At 47.8% G+C, this 14,989-nt stretch overlaps 1 protein-coding gene across 3 annotated transcripts in view; it reads left to right on the top strand.

Annotated features, from left to right (window-relative positions):
- The window catches only part of GRIP2 (glutamate receptor interacting protein 2), a gene marked incomplete at its 5' end in the record, with an annotated part of 132,609 nt that extends 123,664 nt beyond the window's left edge, over positions 1-8,945 (top strand). For all 3 annotated transcript variants that reach the window (XM_082638706.1, XM_082638705.1, XM_082638707.1), the window contains 4 exons: positions 1,582-1,687; positions 3,509-3,652; positions 4,442-4,588; positions 8,680-8,945. In XM_082638706.1, the coding sequence (XP_082494832.1) occupies positions 1,582-1,687; positions 3,509-3,652; positions 4,442-4,588; positions 8,680-8,838 (556 nt within the window). In that variant the 3' untranslated portion in view covers positions 8,839-8,945. The remainder of the gene's footprint in view (positions 1-1,581; positions 1,688-3,508; positions 3,653-4,441; positions 4,589-8,679) is intronic.
- Between the last annotated feature and the right edge of the window lie 6,044 nt (positions 8,946-14,989).

Raw genomic sequence — 14,989 nt, 5'->3', positions numbered from 1 at the left:
TGGCCCTCTTGGCTAGGACGGGCGTGGGGAGCCGGTCCCTGTGCCAAGGCGCTGGGGGCGATGGGCAAGTCTTGTCTGGCCTCAGGAGGGCACCTCCTGGGAGAGGAGAGGAAGTGTGGAACAGAGCCATCTCAGAAGGCTGAGGCGGGGGAGGGCACGCTGGCCGGAGGGCACAGCAGGGGCAAAGGTGTGAGGCTGGAGAGGCAGCCTGGCCGGCCCTCCGCACGCCTGGTGAACAGCTGTTCCCAGACACTGAGGACTCGGACCCACACCCTCCCGACTTGGCCCAGATTGTGATGGCCTCCTGCAGGGACCCTCGGGTCATGGTCACGAGCGCCAGCCCTGGGCTGGGGACGTGGTGGTTTCTGTGGTGAATTCAGATGCTCCTACGGGGAGCACACCCGGTGGAGAAATGCTGGTCCTCGTGTGGCCCCAGCCACCAGCTTCCCACGGCTCTGCTTTGGTCGGGCAGTTCCTTGGGCCTAGAATGCTGTTCCCCTCTCCTCTCCTGGCCGATGCCGACTCATCCTTTAGACCCGCCTCAAACTTCCCTGCCTCTGGGAGGCTTCCCTGATCCTCCCTCCCTCTGCTGGTACCCACAGCTGCTCACGTGAGCCTCCTGGTGGCACTGGCCACCTTGGGTCTACCTGTTAATCACCTGACTGTCGTGTCTTCTACTTGGCATCCCTCGCTCAGCTAGGCATCCAGTAGCTGCTTACATGCGCTCCATGAGTGACCCTCAGTTCCTTAAGAACAGGGCCTTCACCTTATTCACCTCCATAGCCCTGTGCCCAGGAGAGGGCCTGGCTCAGAACGTTTGTAGAACTGACTTGAATGGAGCAAATGGCCTTCAGTCTCAGTCTTCTCATCTCTGAAATGGGAAGGGAAGGAGGCACCTAATTTGCCTCACTGTCCTGGCGGCTCCCTTTGAGAGGAAAGCCTGCGTGCCTTCGTGAGAGAGAGTGCTTTGAACACCACAGCACACTTGATAACGTCCAGGGCTTTGTAGACGGCAAAGGGCTTTGTAAACGGTGAAGCATGAAAACGTGGCTTGTTACCATTCTGATGAGACCCGATTTTAGAGCTGATAACGGGCCATACCTCCTGTGATGGAAGTTATAGGGTGGCGCAGCCTTTTCCCCAGCCCTAATACTCCATCGTCTCCATCCATCTGTGTCCTTGCCAGCTCCAGCTCTGTCACTGTCCTGCAATGCCTTGTGTCTGGGTGGGGCCTGGGGTTGTCCTCTGGGGCTGCACCATGGATCTCCTGTCTGTCTGTCTGTCCGTCTGTCTCTCTTCCCAGGCGTCCTGTGTCACCGCTCTCCACCCCGTCTCATCTGCCCCTGTTCTAGCTGGCCATCGACAGCCCTGGTTGCCCCTAACTGCGTCTTCCCCCCATTCCGTGTCACCAACCACCGCCCCGGGGCCCCGGCACTGCCACCGAGGACGCCTGCCTTCCTGCCCGCCCGCCCGCCCACCCAATGGCCCCTTGAGCCCAACGCAGGGCCCCAGGGCCCAGAAGACTCCTCAGGCCCCAGCCCGCCTGCCAGGAGCTGACGCTCTCTGGTTCCTACGTTACAGCCCCGCCCCTGGCCCCGCCTGCGAGGAGGGCTTCTGGCGCATGTTCGGAGAAGCCCTTGAAGACCTGGAGTCATGTGGTCAGTCGGAGCTGCTGAGGGAGCTGGAGGTACGCCCTGCCCCCCCTCAGGCCCCCCGTGGGAGGTGGCACGTTGATGGCATTGTGTTCTTGTGTAACGCATACAAGGGTACTCTCCTGGCACCCTCCGTATAAAGGTGCCTTCACGTGCATACAGACTGTGGATGGACCCGTGTGCAAGTGTGACTGAGAGCACCGTGCTGTGGCACGTTAATTGGGGTGTGTGCACATGTGAGCATGTTTGGCATAAAACGTGTGTGCGCACTGGGAGCATGTGTGTGTGCATGCAGGTGAGCACGCTCATGCACGCACAATGCTGCGTATTGTCAGAACACGTGTGTCAGTGTGCACATTTGGATGCATAAGGGCAGTTTTGGTGTCTGTGTGTGCATGTCGTTAGCATGCCCAGTGGAAGCTTGTGGATGTCAACATCAGTAACAGAATGGGACATGAGAGGCCGAGAGGTGAATGCAGCTTTCTGTGAGGTCAGCCTTGCCCATGATGGAAAAGGCTGCCTGGGGAGACCTAGGGAGGATCTCATTGGGTCAATTCTGAAGCTCCTTCATATTCTGAGAGCAGTAATTTACACTTTGTTTATCTGTGCTTTTGCCGTATTTTTGTTCCTAAAATGATTGATCGAGCCTTTTTTTTCTCTATCAGCCTTGCCAATTACTAGGCTCATCAAAGAACCAAGTTTTGTTTTTGTTAACTATGTCTTATGTTTCATTGTTTCCTATCTTACTCTTCCATATGTCTAGCTTCGATATTCCCTTCCTTCTACTTTATTTGTGTTTAAATCCTGATACTTTTCCTGGTTTCTTAACTCCTTAGTCTTCAGTCTTTCTTGCTCCCTAACATCGTGCATTTAAAGATAGGAATTTACCTGTAAGCACTTACCTGCCTCCCACAGGGTTTAAGTTGTACTTTTATGGTCTATTCAATTTCTAATACTGTCCTCTGGGGCTGCACCATGGATCTCCCCCCCACACCCGCCTGTCTCTCTGTCTATCTGTCTGTCTCTCTTCCCAGGCGTCCTGTGTCACCACTCTCCACCCCATGTCATCTGCCCCTGTTCTAGCTGGCCACTGACAGTCCCACTTGCCCCTAACTGCGTCTTCCCCCCATTTCGTGGCACCAACCACTGCCCTGGGGCCCCAGCACTGCCACTGAGGAAGTGCTGCAGGGTTAAGCCTCTGCCCTCCCAGCCCTATCCTGTGCACCCTCTCAAATGCAGGGCCTCCGTCCACATCTGTCCATTGCTGCGGTTTTGCACATGCTGTTTCCTCTTCCTGCCGGGGACTCTCCTTCCTCCCCATTTCTTGCTCATCTTTCAGATCTCGGCTCTGGAAGCTTCCCCGATCCCTCATACTGACCAGGTTCACTGTTCCAGCCTCTCACATTCTGTGTACCCTGGCCTCTGTGACATTTACTGCCATGTGTAATTTCATCTTCTTTATTTTTGTGACTAGCAAGTTAGCAGAGTGGTTAAGACCCTCGATCCTGGAGCCAGACTCTGAGTTCAAATCTTAATCTTTCTAAGCCTCAGTTTCCTCATCTGTAAAATGGGCAGGGGGAATGTTATTTGCCTGGCTCATAATATTGTAGAGCATAAAATGAGTTCTGTGTGTCAGGTGCTTGGAACTGAGTCCAACACAGTATAAGTGCTAATAATTCAGTGCCAATGATTATTATTCTGATTGCTCATCATTGGGCTGAGAGCTCTAGGAGGGCAGGGACTTCATCTATTCTTTTCACCATTGTGACCTTGAAGTTTGGCACACAGTAGGTGTCCATAGATGTTGACTGCACACAGAGCAGGAAGCATCTGAGTGAAGAGCTGTGTCCCTACAGGCATCCATCATGACAGGCACCGTGCAGAATGTGGCCCTCGAGGGCAGGCCTGGCCACCGGCCCTGGAGGAGGAACCAGGAGATACGAGCTTCCCCAGAAGAAATGCAGGAGATGCTGCTGCCGACACCCTTGGAGATGCACAAGGTGGGCGCTGGGGGAGCACAGGAGGCCTGGATGCATGTCCTGATGCTGTGGGTATTTGCCATAGCTCCAGACGGGCCCCGCCCCTCTCTGGGCTTCATTCTCCTCCACCAATAAAACACAGATTTTATAGAAGGTAGAGTTTTCCAAAACTCCTGGCATTTGGGCGATACACACACACACACATACACTTGTGATACTTTAAGTAGACTCACTTTTTCCCCACTTAAGTTATCATGTGTGTGTATAATATAAAGGCTTATAATGTGTGTGTATATATATGTATGTGTGCATGCATATCAGCACCTTAAATGAGAGGCCAGCATTTTTGCCATCTATAGGCTACTGTCTAGGAAAACAAAACACAGAAGAGAAAAAAGACCTCTTGGCCCATAATAACCTTCAGAAGGCTCTGAGCCTGAAGCCAGCTCTTTGGTGGACGGGGAGATGGGAAGTGTCAAAGGGTGGTGAAAACACATGGCCACCCCACTGAGACTTTCTCCTGGAATGGAAGCAGGAAGATTGAAAAAGAACTGAAAGGAACTCCTTTTCCTACAGCTTCCACTGTGAATGAGTGCTGTAGATGGAGGGTCAGCGGAGGTGGAGGGGAGGGGGTGCTCCAGAAGCCAAGGCTTGGTCACGATGCTGAGGCAGTAACACATGTGGAAGAGCAGCCAGGTGGGCTAGGGCTGGGTCCCGGAGGCATCAGATGCCAGACCAAGGGGCTTAGGCAGCTGTGGGAGGCTAGGGGGAAAGATCGGGGCTCCAGAGGTCTCCTCCTCCTGTTCCCAGGTGACACTGCACAAGGACCCTGTACGGAGTGACTTTGGTTTTAGTGTCTCAGATGGCCTCCTGGAGAAGGGCGTCTATGTCCACACTGTGCGCCCTGATGGGCCAGCTCAACGTGGGGGTCTCCGGCCCTTTGACAGGGTCCTCCAGGTAATGTTGGGTGGTGGCACTATCGATGGAGTGGCCTTTCCTAGCCCCACAGTGGGGAGAAAGCCCGACTTCTACCTTGACTGAGTGGCCTTGAGCAGGTTACCTCCCCTCTCTGAGCCCCAGGTTTCTTTTTTTAAAAAAAATAATCCTTTATTTTTTATAGATTTTATTTATTTATTTACTTATTTATTTATGGCTGTGTTGAGTCTTCGTTGCTGTGCACGGGTTTTCTCTAGTTGCGGTGAGCTGGGGCTACTCTTCATTGTGGTGCGTGGGCTTCTTGTTGCAGAGCATGGGCTCCAGGTGTGCAGGCTTCAGTAGTTGTGGCTCGCAGGCTCTAGAGTGCAGGCTCAGTAGTTGTGGTGCACGGGCTTAGCTGCTCCATGGCATGTGAGATCTTCCCAGACCAGGGCTCGAACCCGTGTCCCCTGCATTGGCAGGCGGATTCTTAACCACTGCACCACCAGGGAAGCTCTGAGCCCCAGGTTTCTCATCTGACAGAAGGGAATGACAACACAGTTGTATTGGTGAGGTTAGGCTAAGTTATGCTGCAGGAACAAACAATCCCAAATCTCAGTGGTTTAATACACATGAACATTTATTTATCACTTACACCATATGTCCACTGTGGGCCAGTGTGGGCCTTGCTCCACCTGGATTGGTGGAGGCTCCACCCTCTAGTAAATGCATCGGACTCCATGGCAACTAAGTCATGTGATCTCACTAACAGCAAGGGAGCCTGGGAAATGTGAGTGGGCAGATAGAAGCTGTGGGGCATCCCTGGCACACCCTTTCCCATGCTCCACATTCTAGGCAGGAGGCTCAGCGTGTGGTCTGCTTGTGATGTTAAGAAATGGAGACAGTCTCTAGGTCCATCCACATCTCTGCAAATGGCACAATTTCATTCCTTTTTATGGCTAATATTCCATTGTATATATGTACCACATCTTCTTTATCCATTCCTCTGTTGATAGACATATTTAGGTTGCTTCCATGACCTGGCTATTGTAAATAGTGCTGCAGTGAACATTGGGGTGCATGGATCTTTCAGAATCATGGTGTTTTCTGGGTATATGTGCAAGAGTGGGATTGCTGGATCATATGGTAACTCTATTTTTAGTTTTTTAAGGAACCTCTATACTGTTCTCCATAGTGGCTGTATCAGTTTACATTCCCACCAACAGTGTAAGAGGGTTCACTTTTCTCTACACCCTCTCCGGCATTTATTGTTTGCAGATTTTTTGGTGATGGCCATTCCGACTGGTGCGAGGTGGTACCTCATTGTAGTTTTTTTTTTTAATACAGCAGGTTCTTATTAGTCATGAATTTTATACACATCACTGAATACATGTCAATCCCAATCAGACAATTCATCACGCCCCCCCCCACTGCTTTCCCCAACTTGGTGTCCATACGTTTGTTCTCTACATCTCTGTCTCAATTTCTGCCCTGCAAACCGGTTCATCTGTACCATTTTTCTAGGTTCCACATATATGTTAATATACGATACTTGTTTTTCTCTTTCTGACTTACTTCACTCTGTATGACAGTCTCTAGGTCTATCCACATCTCAACAAATGACCCAACTTTGTTCCTTTTTGGCTGAGTAATATTCCATTGTATATATGTACCACATCTTCTTTATCCATTTGTCTGTCAATGGGCATTTAAGTTGCTTCCATGACCTGGCTATTGTAAATAGTGCTGCAATAAACATTGGGGTGCATGTGTCTTTTTGAATTACGGTTTTCTCTGGGTATATGCCCAGTAGTGGGATTGCTGGGTCATATGGTAATTCTATTTTTAGTTTTTTAAGGAACCTCCATACTGTTCTCCATAGTGGCTGTATCAATTTACATTCCCACCAACAGTGCAAGAGGGTTCCTTTTCTCCACACCCTCTCCAGCATTTGTTGTTTGTAGATTTTCTGATGGTGCCCATTCTAACTGGTGAGGTGATACCTCAGTGTAGTTTTGATTTACATTTCTCTAATAATTAGTGATGTTGAGCAGCTTTTCATGTGCTTCTTGGCCATCTGTATGTCTTCTTTGAAGTTGAAGAAATGTCGATTTAGGTCTTCTGCCCATTTTTGGATTGGGTTGTTTGTTTTTCTAATATTGAGCTGCATGAGCTGTTTATATATTTTGGAGATTAATCCTTTGTCCATTGATTCATTTGCAAATATTTTCTCCCAATCTGAGGGTTGTCTTTTCGTCTTGTTTATGGTTTCCTTTGCTGTGCAAAAGCTTTTAAGTTTCATTAGGTCCCATTTGTTTATTTTTGTTTTTATTTTCATTACTCTAGGAGGTGAATCAAAAAATATCTTTCTGTGATTTATGTCAAAGAGTATGCTGCCTATGCTTTCGTCTAAGAGTTTCATAGTGTCCAGCCTTACATTTGGGTCCTTAATCCATTTGGAGTTTATTTTTGTGTATGGTGTTAGGGAGTGTTCTAGTTTCATTCTTTTACATGGAGCTGTCCAGTTTTCCCAGCACCACTTATTGGAGAGGCTGTCTTTTCTCCATTGTATATTCTTGCCCGCTTTATCATAGATTAGTTGACCATAGGTGCATGGGTTTATCTCTGGGCTTTCTATCCTGTTCCATTGATCTATATTTCTGTTTTTGTGCCAGTACCTTGTAGCTTTGTAGTATAGTCTGAAGTCAGAGAGCCTGATTCCTTCAGCTCCCTTTTCTTTCTCAAGATTGCTTTGGCTATTTGTGGTCTTTTGTGTTTCCATACAAGTTGTAAATTTTTTTGTTCTAATTCTGTGAAAAATGCTATTGGTAATTTGACAGGAATTGCACTGAATCTGTAGATTGCTTTGGGTAGTATAGTCATTTTCACAATATTGATTCTTTCATTCCAAGAACATGGTATATCTCTTCATCTGTTTGTGTTGTCTTTGATTTCTTTCATCAGTGTCTTATAGTTTTCTGAGTACAGGTCTTTTGCCTCCTTAGTAAGTTTATTCCTAGAGACTGTCATATAGAGTGAAGTAAGTCAGAAAGGAAAAAACAAATATCGTATATTAACACATATATGTGGAATTTAGAAAAAAAGTAGAGATGAACCTATGTGCAAAACAGAAATAGAGACACAGATGTATAAAACAAACATATGGACACCAAGTGGGGAGAGGGGTGGGATGGATTGGGAGATTGGGATTGATGTATGTACACTACTATATATGAAGTAGATGGCTGGTGAGGGCCTACTGTATAGCATGAGGGGGAAAAAGGTCTAATCTGTTTGCAGGACATATGTTAACCTTAAAAAATGCATTCCAATATACATGAGGTGCAGACAAATACTGTTTGACTCCACTTATATGAGGTACCTAGAATAGCCAAATTCATATAGTCAGAAAGTACACTGGTAGATGCCAGGGGCCAGTGGTTCGAGCGGGGATTTCGGAGTTAGTGTTTAATGGGGACAGAGTTTCAGTTTAGGAAGGTGAAAAAATCAGGAGATGGATGATGGTGAGAGTTGCATAGCAATGTGAATGTACTTAGTGACCCTGCCACTGAACTGTACAGTTAAATATGGTTAAAATAGTATGTTTTATATTATGTGACTTCTACCACAATTAAAAAACATTTAAATAAATAAATAAATAAATAAGGGGCTTCCCTGGTGGCGCAGTGGTTGAGAGTCCGCCTGCCGATGCAGGGGACAGGGGTTCGTGCCCCGGTCCGGGAAGATCCCACACACCATGGAGCGGCTGGCCCTGTGAGCCATGGCTGCTGAGCCTGCGCGTCCGGAGCCTGTGCTCTGCAATGGGAGAGGCCACAACAGTGAGAGGCCCGTGTAAAGTAAGTAAGTAAGTAAGTAAAGTAAGTAAGTAAGTAAGTAAGTAAATAAATAAATAAAGATTTTTCAGATGAGGAAAAAAAATGGAGACACGCAGGTGCTGGAGGGTGAAGGATGCATGGAAGGGTTGAAAGACTGAAATGAGAGTGCCTTCCTCTGTGTGAGTGTTCAGATTCACCCTGTGTCTGGGCTGGGCAGGGTCTGTATTTAAGGAAATTCTCACCCACTTCAGCCCAGGCTGAGCTGACGCCATCTGCCCCATGGCTGTGCATGTGCAGGTCAACCACGTTCGCACACGGGACCTTGACTGCTGCCTGACAGTGCCGCTCCTGGCCGAGGCGGGCGATGTCGTGGAGCTGGTCATCAGCCGCAACCCGCTGGCCCAGAGCAGCCGGGCCCCACGAGCACTGGGCCCCAGAGGCCCACGGATGCTGTGAAGTCAGCACGTGATCTGGACACCTGGGAAGATCCTGGCACCCACACCTGCAGCCAGGCTGAAGAAGTGGCCACCCACTCGTCCATCTGTCATCTGGCAGGCTCTGACCAGACTCTTTTCCATGTCTGCGGCAACAGGGGGCCGGGCCCAGTTGCAGTGATATGGAGGTCTTTCTCCAGTTGGGCCTCCAAGATGCCCAGTGCGGGGCCTGCCCAGTTGGGCCCAAGGCTCAGCTGGGAGTACAGGGGCTGCCCCAGGTCCCTCCAGAACCCCTGGGAAGAGCGTCTAGTGTAGGGACAGCTCAGCTCCACGTAAGGAGTGTTCTCCCAGAAGAGCTATGGAGCCTGAGTGTCTGTGAGGGAGGAGTGAGCGCCCTGTCTCAGGAGGTGAGCAAGGCGGGACCTGATCCCACCTGTGAGGTCGCAGGCAGGGGTGTGCAGCTTCCCAGCAATGCGTCATGCGGGCTCAGGTGGTTAGCGTCCCTCGGGGGAGCATTTAGGGGGAGGGGGGGCTACTTCATCTGGACAGCCTCCCACCAGGAAGGAGGCTGCTCAGGGGAAGAGGCCAGCCGCTTCCCTTCTCCAGAGTTTGGTGTTCAGGGCTCACCAGCATCCCCACTTAGGAGACTCTGAACTGGGGTGTCTGGATTCCCAGGAAGCACAGGCCCTTTGAGGGGTTCTTTCATTTCTGAGACTCTGGTCGAAGCCTCTGTAGTGTGAGACCGCAGTTCTGGGCCCATTGGGTGAGCTTGGTGTCAGGCTTTGGGCTGGCAGCCCCTCCTGCTGCTTTAGTAGGACGTGTGGTCACTGGACCATATGAGTACACCCGTCTTAGCCCAGGCCCCTCAGGGTGGGTGGGAGTCATTTCAGGACAAAAGACCCAGGGGGTTCCATTCAGCTGCTATTACAGTGAAGATGGGAAAACCATGGAAATAAGTAGGATATGTAAGATGATAGAGCTCCTAACCAAATAAATCAGTGAAGGAGGAGAGAGAAGCGGAGCCAGACAGACAGGCAGGGGAGACAGGCCATTCTTTCTCATGCCCAGCAGCGACAGTGTCCAAAGTGGTCATTCAAGGAAGTTGATTCTCACCTGAAATCTGGAAGCACCAGCATCCCTTAAAGTCGCTTTCCTCATTTTCTGCAGTCCAGAAACCCTTTTGGTTTGGAGAAGGGCCCGGGGTCTCCACCTGGTGGTCTGGGCCGTGGCCCCTGAGATGGAAGTGGGCAGAAAGGATTCAACCAGGTCTTGGGACCTGTTCTGCCCAGCTCTTAACAGGGTCTCAGGAAAACAGGGGGTACCCACTCCCACCTTCATCCTCCTCTACCCCTGAATCCCCTGGAGGCCTGAAAAAGGCTCTTCCACTCAAGGGACTCGATAGGGAGTCAAGATGTCTCTTCCTTTCACCCTGGGTCACTGCTCGTTGCTGTGTGAACCCCTCTGGTCTGACCCCCTCTGGACAATTAAGGGGTTGACAGTCTCTGAGCAGGTACTGGCCTGCCTGTCAGGGCGGAACCATGTCTGCCCGCTGGGCTTGGGAAAGCTACGCTCGACAGCAGCCGAGGAAGATGCATCCTGACCCTGAACAATTTTCTGCCCTCCTCGGGCTGAGGTCTCTGCAATTCCCCCAGACATATGCAACCAGGCCCGGCAGGTGGATCTCCTGGCCACGCAGGCCTTCTCATATGCAATAGTCCTCTGTCTTCTCATGGGGATTGTTCACCCCAGAATTGACACCTCCTGACACCTGTCCCCCAGTGCGTGTCCTGCCTGCCTATGCATTTTGGGTACGTGCCCTGGGACGTGCCCCTTCCACCCCCCCGAAAAGCTGTATTTTTCTCTGGCTGAGATTGGAGCATATTCCTTGTAAAGTATTTTTCTACATGGGGTTTTCTTAGGGCTCTCGGGAAGCACAACTTGCCAAGGGGTGGCACTGTAAAGGCCACTTGGGGTCTCCTTGGGGCCCACATGTACATTTGCTCTACCAACTTGCAGTGATGAGGGAGTGGGGGGCGGGGGTGCTGTTGGGATGATCTTTTTAAATAAAATTATTTAAAAGCACTTGGATTAGTGTGTCTGCTTTTTAAAACAAAAAAACATAGGCTGGTGATACCTATCTAATTACCCATGAAATTTTTTACAAAACTGGGACAAATAATCCTAAAATTTCTATCGAACCACAAAAGACCCAGAATTTCCAAAGTAATCCTGAGGAAAAAGAACAAAGCTGGAGGAATAATCCTCCCAAACTTTACACAATACTACAAAGCTACAGTAATCAAAGCAGCATGGTATTGGCACAAAATGGACATATGGATCAATGGAACAGAATAGAAAGCCCAGAAGAAAGCCCACACACTTATGGTCAATTTTCAACAGAGGCGGTAAGAATATACGATGGAGAAAGTCTATTCAGCAAGTGGTGCTGGGAATTTGGACAGCTGCATGTAAATCGATCAATCAATGACATTAGAACACTCCCTTATGCCATGCACAAAAATAAACTCAGATTGGCTTAAATATGAGACATGACACTACAAAACTCCTAGAAGAGAACATAGGCAAAAATATTCTCTGACATACAACATAACAATGTTTTCATAGGCCAGTCTCCCAAAGCAATAGAAATAAAAGGAAGAGCAAAGAAATAGGACCTAAACAAAACTTGAAAGCATTTGTGCAGCAAAGGAAAACATACACAAAATGAAAAGACAACCTGACATGGGGAGAAAATATTTGGAAATGATCTCATGACAAAGGCTTAATTTCCAAAATATACCAACAGCTTATAAAAATCAACAACAAAAAAACCAATAAAAAATAGGAAGAATAAACATTTCATAAAGAATATGTACATGGTCAACAGTCACGTGAAAAGATGCTCAACATCACTAGTTATTAGAGAAATGCAAGTCAAAACTACAAGGAACTACCACTTCACTGCAGTCACAATGGCCATCAACAAAAAGTCCACAAATACTAAATGCTGCAGACGGTGTGGAGAAATAAGAATCCTCCTAAACTGTTTGTGGGAATGTACATTGGTAACAGCCACTATAAAGGGCAGTATCAAAATTCCTATAAAACTAAAGAGAGCTACCCTAAATTCCAGCAGTCCCACGTGGGGGTGTATTTCTGGAGAAATCCATGATTGAAGAAGACACATGTACCCCACTGTTGACTGCAGCACTATTTACAAAAACCAAGACACAAAAACAACCAAAATACCTACATATAGATGAATGGATAAAGAAAATATGGTACCTGTGTACAATGGACTCTTAGCCATAAAAAAGAACTAAATAATGCCAATGGAAGAAATATGGATGGAACAGGGATGATCATAGACTAAGTGAAGTCAGTCAGAGGAAGACAAATAGCATATGATATCACTTATAGCTGGAACCTTAAAAAATGATACAAATGAACTTATCTACACAACAGACTCACAGATTTAGAAAACAAACTTAGGATTCCCAAACAGGAAAACTCAGGGGTAGAAATAAATAAAAACTTTTAGATTAATGTATACACAAAAATATACAAAAAATAATGAACAAGGACTTACTGTACAGCAAAGCGAAGTCTACTCAACGTTCTGCAAAAACCTATATGGGAAACAAAACAAAAAAAGGATATAACTATATGTATAAATGAATCAGGTTACTGTACACCTACAACAAACACCACATTGTAAATCAACTATATACCAACATAGCATAAATATTAAATTAAAAAAGAAAAGAAATGCCTACTACATTCCCCTACGGCCAGGGTGATCTAGGCTGGTATCATATACCCTAAGCATGAGGAGGCTTTGATCCCAAAGCTGGACTGAAGTGGAGGTGGGAGAGCAGGAGAGGATGTGCCCACAAACGAGAATCCCAAAGAGCTGTACTGTCTATCACTTCTCCATGGAACCACAATAACTAGCTGCAGGTGGGCCCTCTGACAGCTAAACAAACCCGAGTGCAGCCAAACCATGGGGGACCGTCGGGGCTGCAGGAGCTTCAAAAAGTGACAGAGCCTCCATGGTGGCTACTGGTGGGGTTCATACATCCAGCCTACTTGCCAGGAGTCACCCCACCTACACACTTCAGGACCCCCAGAAGGGTGGTTTAGCCAGAGTTCGGAATTTTCAGGGGTGTGAAGCTTAACGGGGAAGAGGTAGTGACACACAAGCCCTTGGGTGTTGCCTCTGGCGCCTTCCCCTCTAATTCACAGCCGAGTAAGATGAATTTTCCTAAAGCTTTTGGTTGCCAAGGAGCCAGAGTTGGGCACGAAGAAATGCTGCCGCCTTGTGGACGTTTCCCGTAACAACAACTTTACAACCGGTGCTTCAGGGCACCTCATATTAACGAGGCCTGTGGGGCTTTTAATGACACGTGTCCTCAAAAATGACCTGGGTTAGGTAACCGAAAAAAAAATCGAAACACACAGGCTTTCAAGAAGACAAATTTCAACAGGGAAAGTTTACACACACTGTTTTAAACAAAATACACACCACGACAAGATGCAGAACATCGCTCATTATTAGAGAAATAAAAATCCAAAGTGTAACGAGGCCTCGCCTTCCAGCAGGCAAAATGGCCAGCATCAAAAAGTCTACAAACAATCGATGGGGCTGTGAGTGTGGAGAAGAGGGAAGCTTCCAACTCGGTGAGTGGAAATGTACATTGGTAACCGCCACTAGAAAGAACTGTATCCCAGTTGCTAGAATACTAAGGAGAATGCAACCCTATATATCTCCTGTCTCACTCCTGTGTGTTACCCGGGAAAATCCGTAATTCAACAAGACACATGCACCTCAACGTTCATTGCGGCACTATTTACAATCACCAAGACAAGAAAACAAACAAATAGTCCAGTGAGTAATGAATACATAATGAGGAGGTGCTACGTGTATACAAGGGATTGTTACTCTGCCAGGAAAAAGAATGAAATAATGCCATTAGAAGCAACGTGGATGGACCTGGGAAGGAAAAACACTGAGTGAAGTCAGTCAGGCAGAGGAGGACCAATACCATACTATATCACTTATAGGAGGAATGAAAACATACATATAACTCAACTAGTTTACTAAACAGAAAAAGACTCACCGACTTACACAATAAACCTAGAGTTACCAAAAAAGAAAGGTGGCAAGGAGATATAGGTTAGGCGGTTCACAGGAACACATACATGTAAAATACCTATAAACATATATATAAAAAACACACTAGACAAGACTACTGTACAACACCAGGACCTCTACTGAACATTCTGCAATAACCTATATGGAAAAGGAATCCGAAAAGCAGTAGATATATTATATGTGTAGTTGAATCAGCTTGCTGTGCAGCTACACCAAACAGCACAATGTAAATTACCCCTACTGAAACCTACCATAAGATTTAAACTAAACATGAACGCAAAAGGAAAGACATGGGTACACTTGTTGCCTCCCGTCTCGGTGGTATGCACTGGTGTAACATCCCCGCAGCCTGGGGTCCCAAGGGTGCACTGAGGTTTAGCACAGAGACATGAGGAGGGTGTGCCTGCAAGTGCACCCCGTTAAAGGTGTAGTGTCTCTTCCTTTCTGGGGGGAACTAAAACTTCAGAATCTAGGTGGGCCTTCCTAGAGCTAAAAGGAAGCCAGTGCACCCAAACCATGGGGGACCATCTAGGCTGCAGGAGATTCAAAAAGTGACCGAGCATCTACGGCTGCTGCTTGTGGGGTTCCCACATTCAGCCTCCTTGCCAGGAGTCACCAAACTTACACACCACAGCACCTGCTGGTTTAGCCAGCGTTTGGAATTTTCGGGGGTGTGAAGCTTAACAGGGAAGAGGTAGTGACACACAAGCCCTTGGGTGTTGCCTCTGGCACCTTCCCCTCTAATTCACAGCCCAGGAAGATGACTTTCCTAAAGCATTTGGTTGCCGAGGAACGAGTTCGGCACGAAGAAATGCTGCCGCCTTGTGGACATTTCCGGTAACAACAACTTTACAACCGGTGCTTCAGGGCACCTAATATTCACAAAGCCTCTGGGGCTTTTAAAGACACGTGCCCTCAAAAATGACCTGGGTTAGGTAACCGAAAAAAAATTAGAAACACACAGACTTTCAAGAAGCCCAATTTCAGGAGGGAAAGTTTACTCACACGGTTTAAAACA

This window comes from Mesoplodon mirus, assembly GCF_964341445.2.
Source record: "Mesoplodon mirus genome assembly, chromosome: 12".
NCBI lineage: Eukaryota > Metazoa > Chordata > Mammalia > Artiodactyla > Ziphiidae > Mesoplodon > Mesoplodon mirus.
The sequence above is the reverse complement of the archived record's forward strand: the minus strand, read 5'-3'. Positions and strand labels throughout refer to the sequence as shown.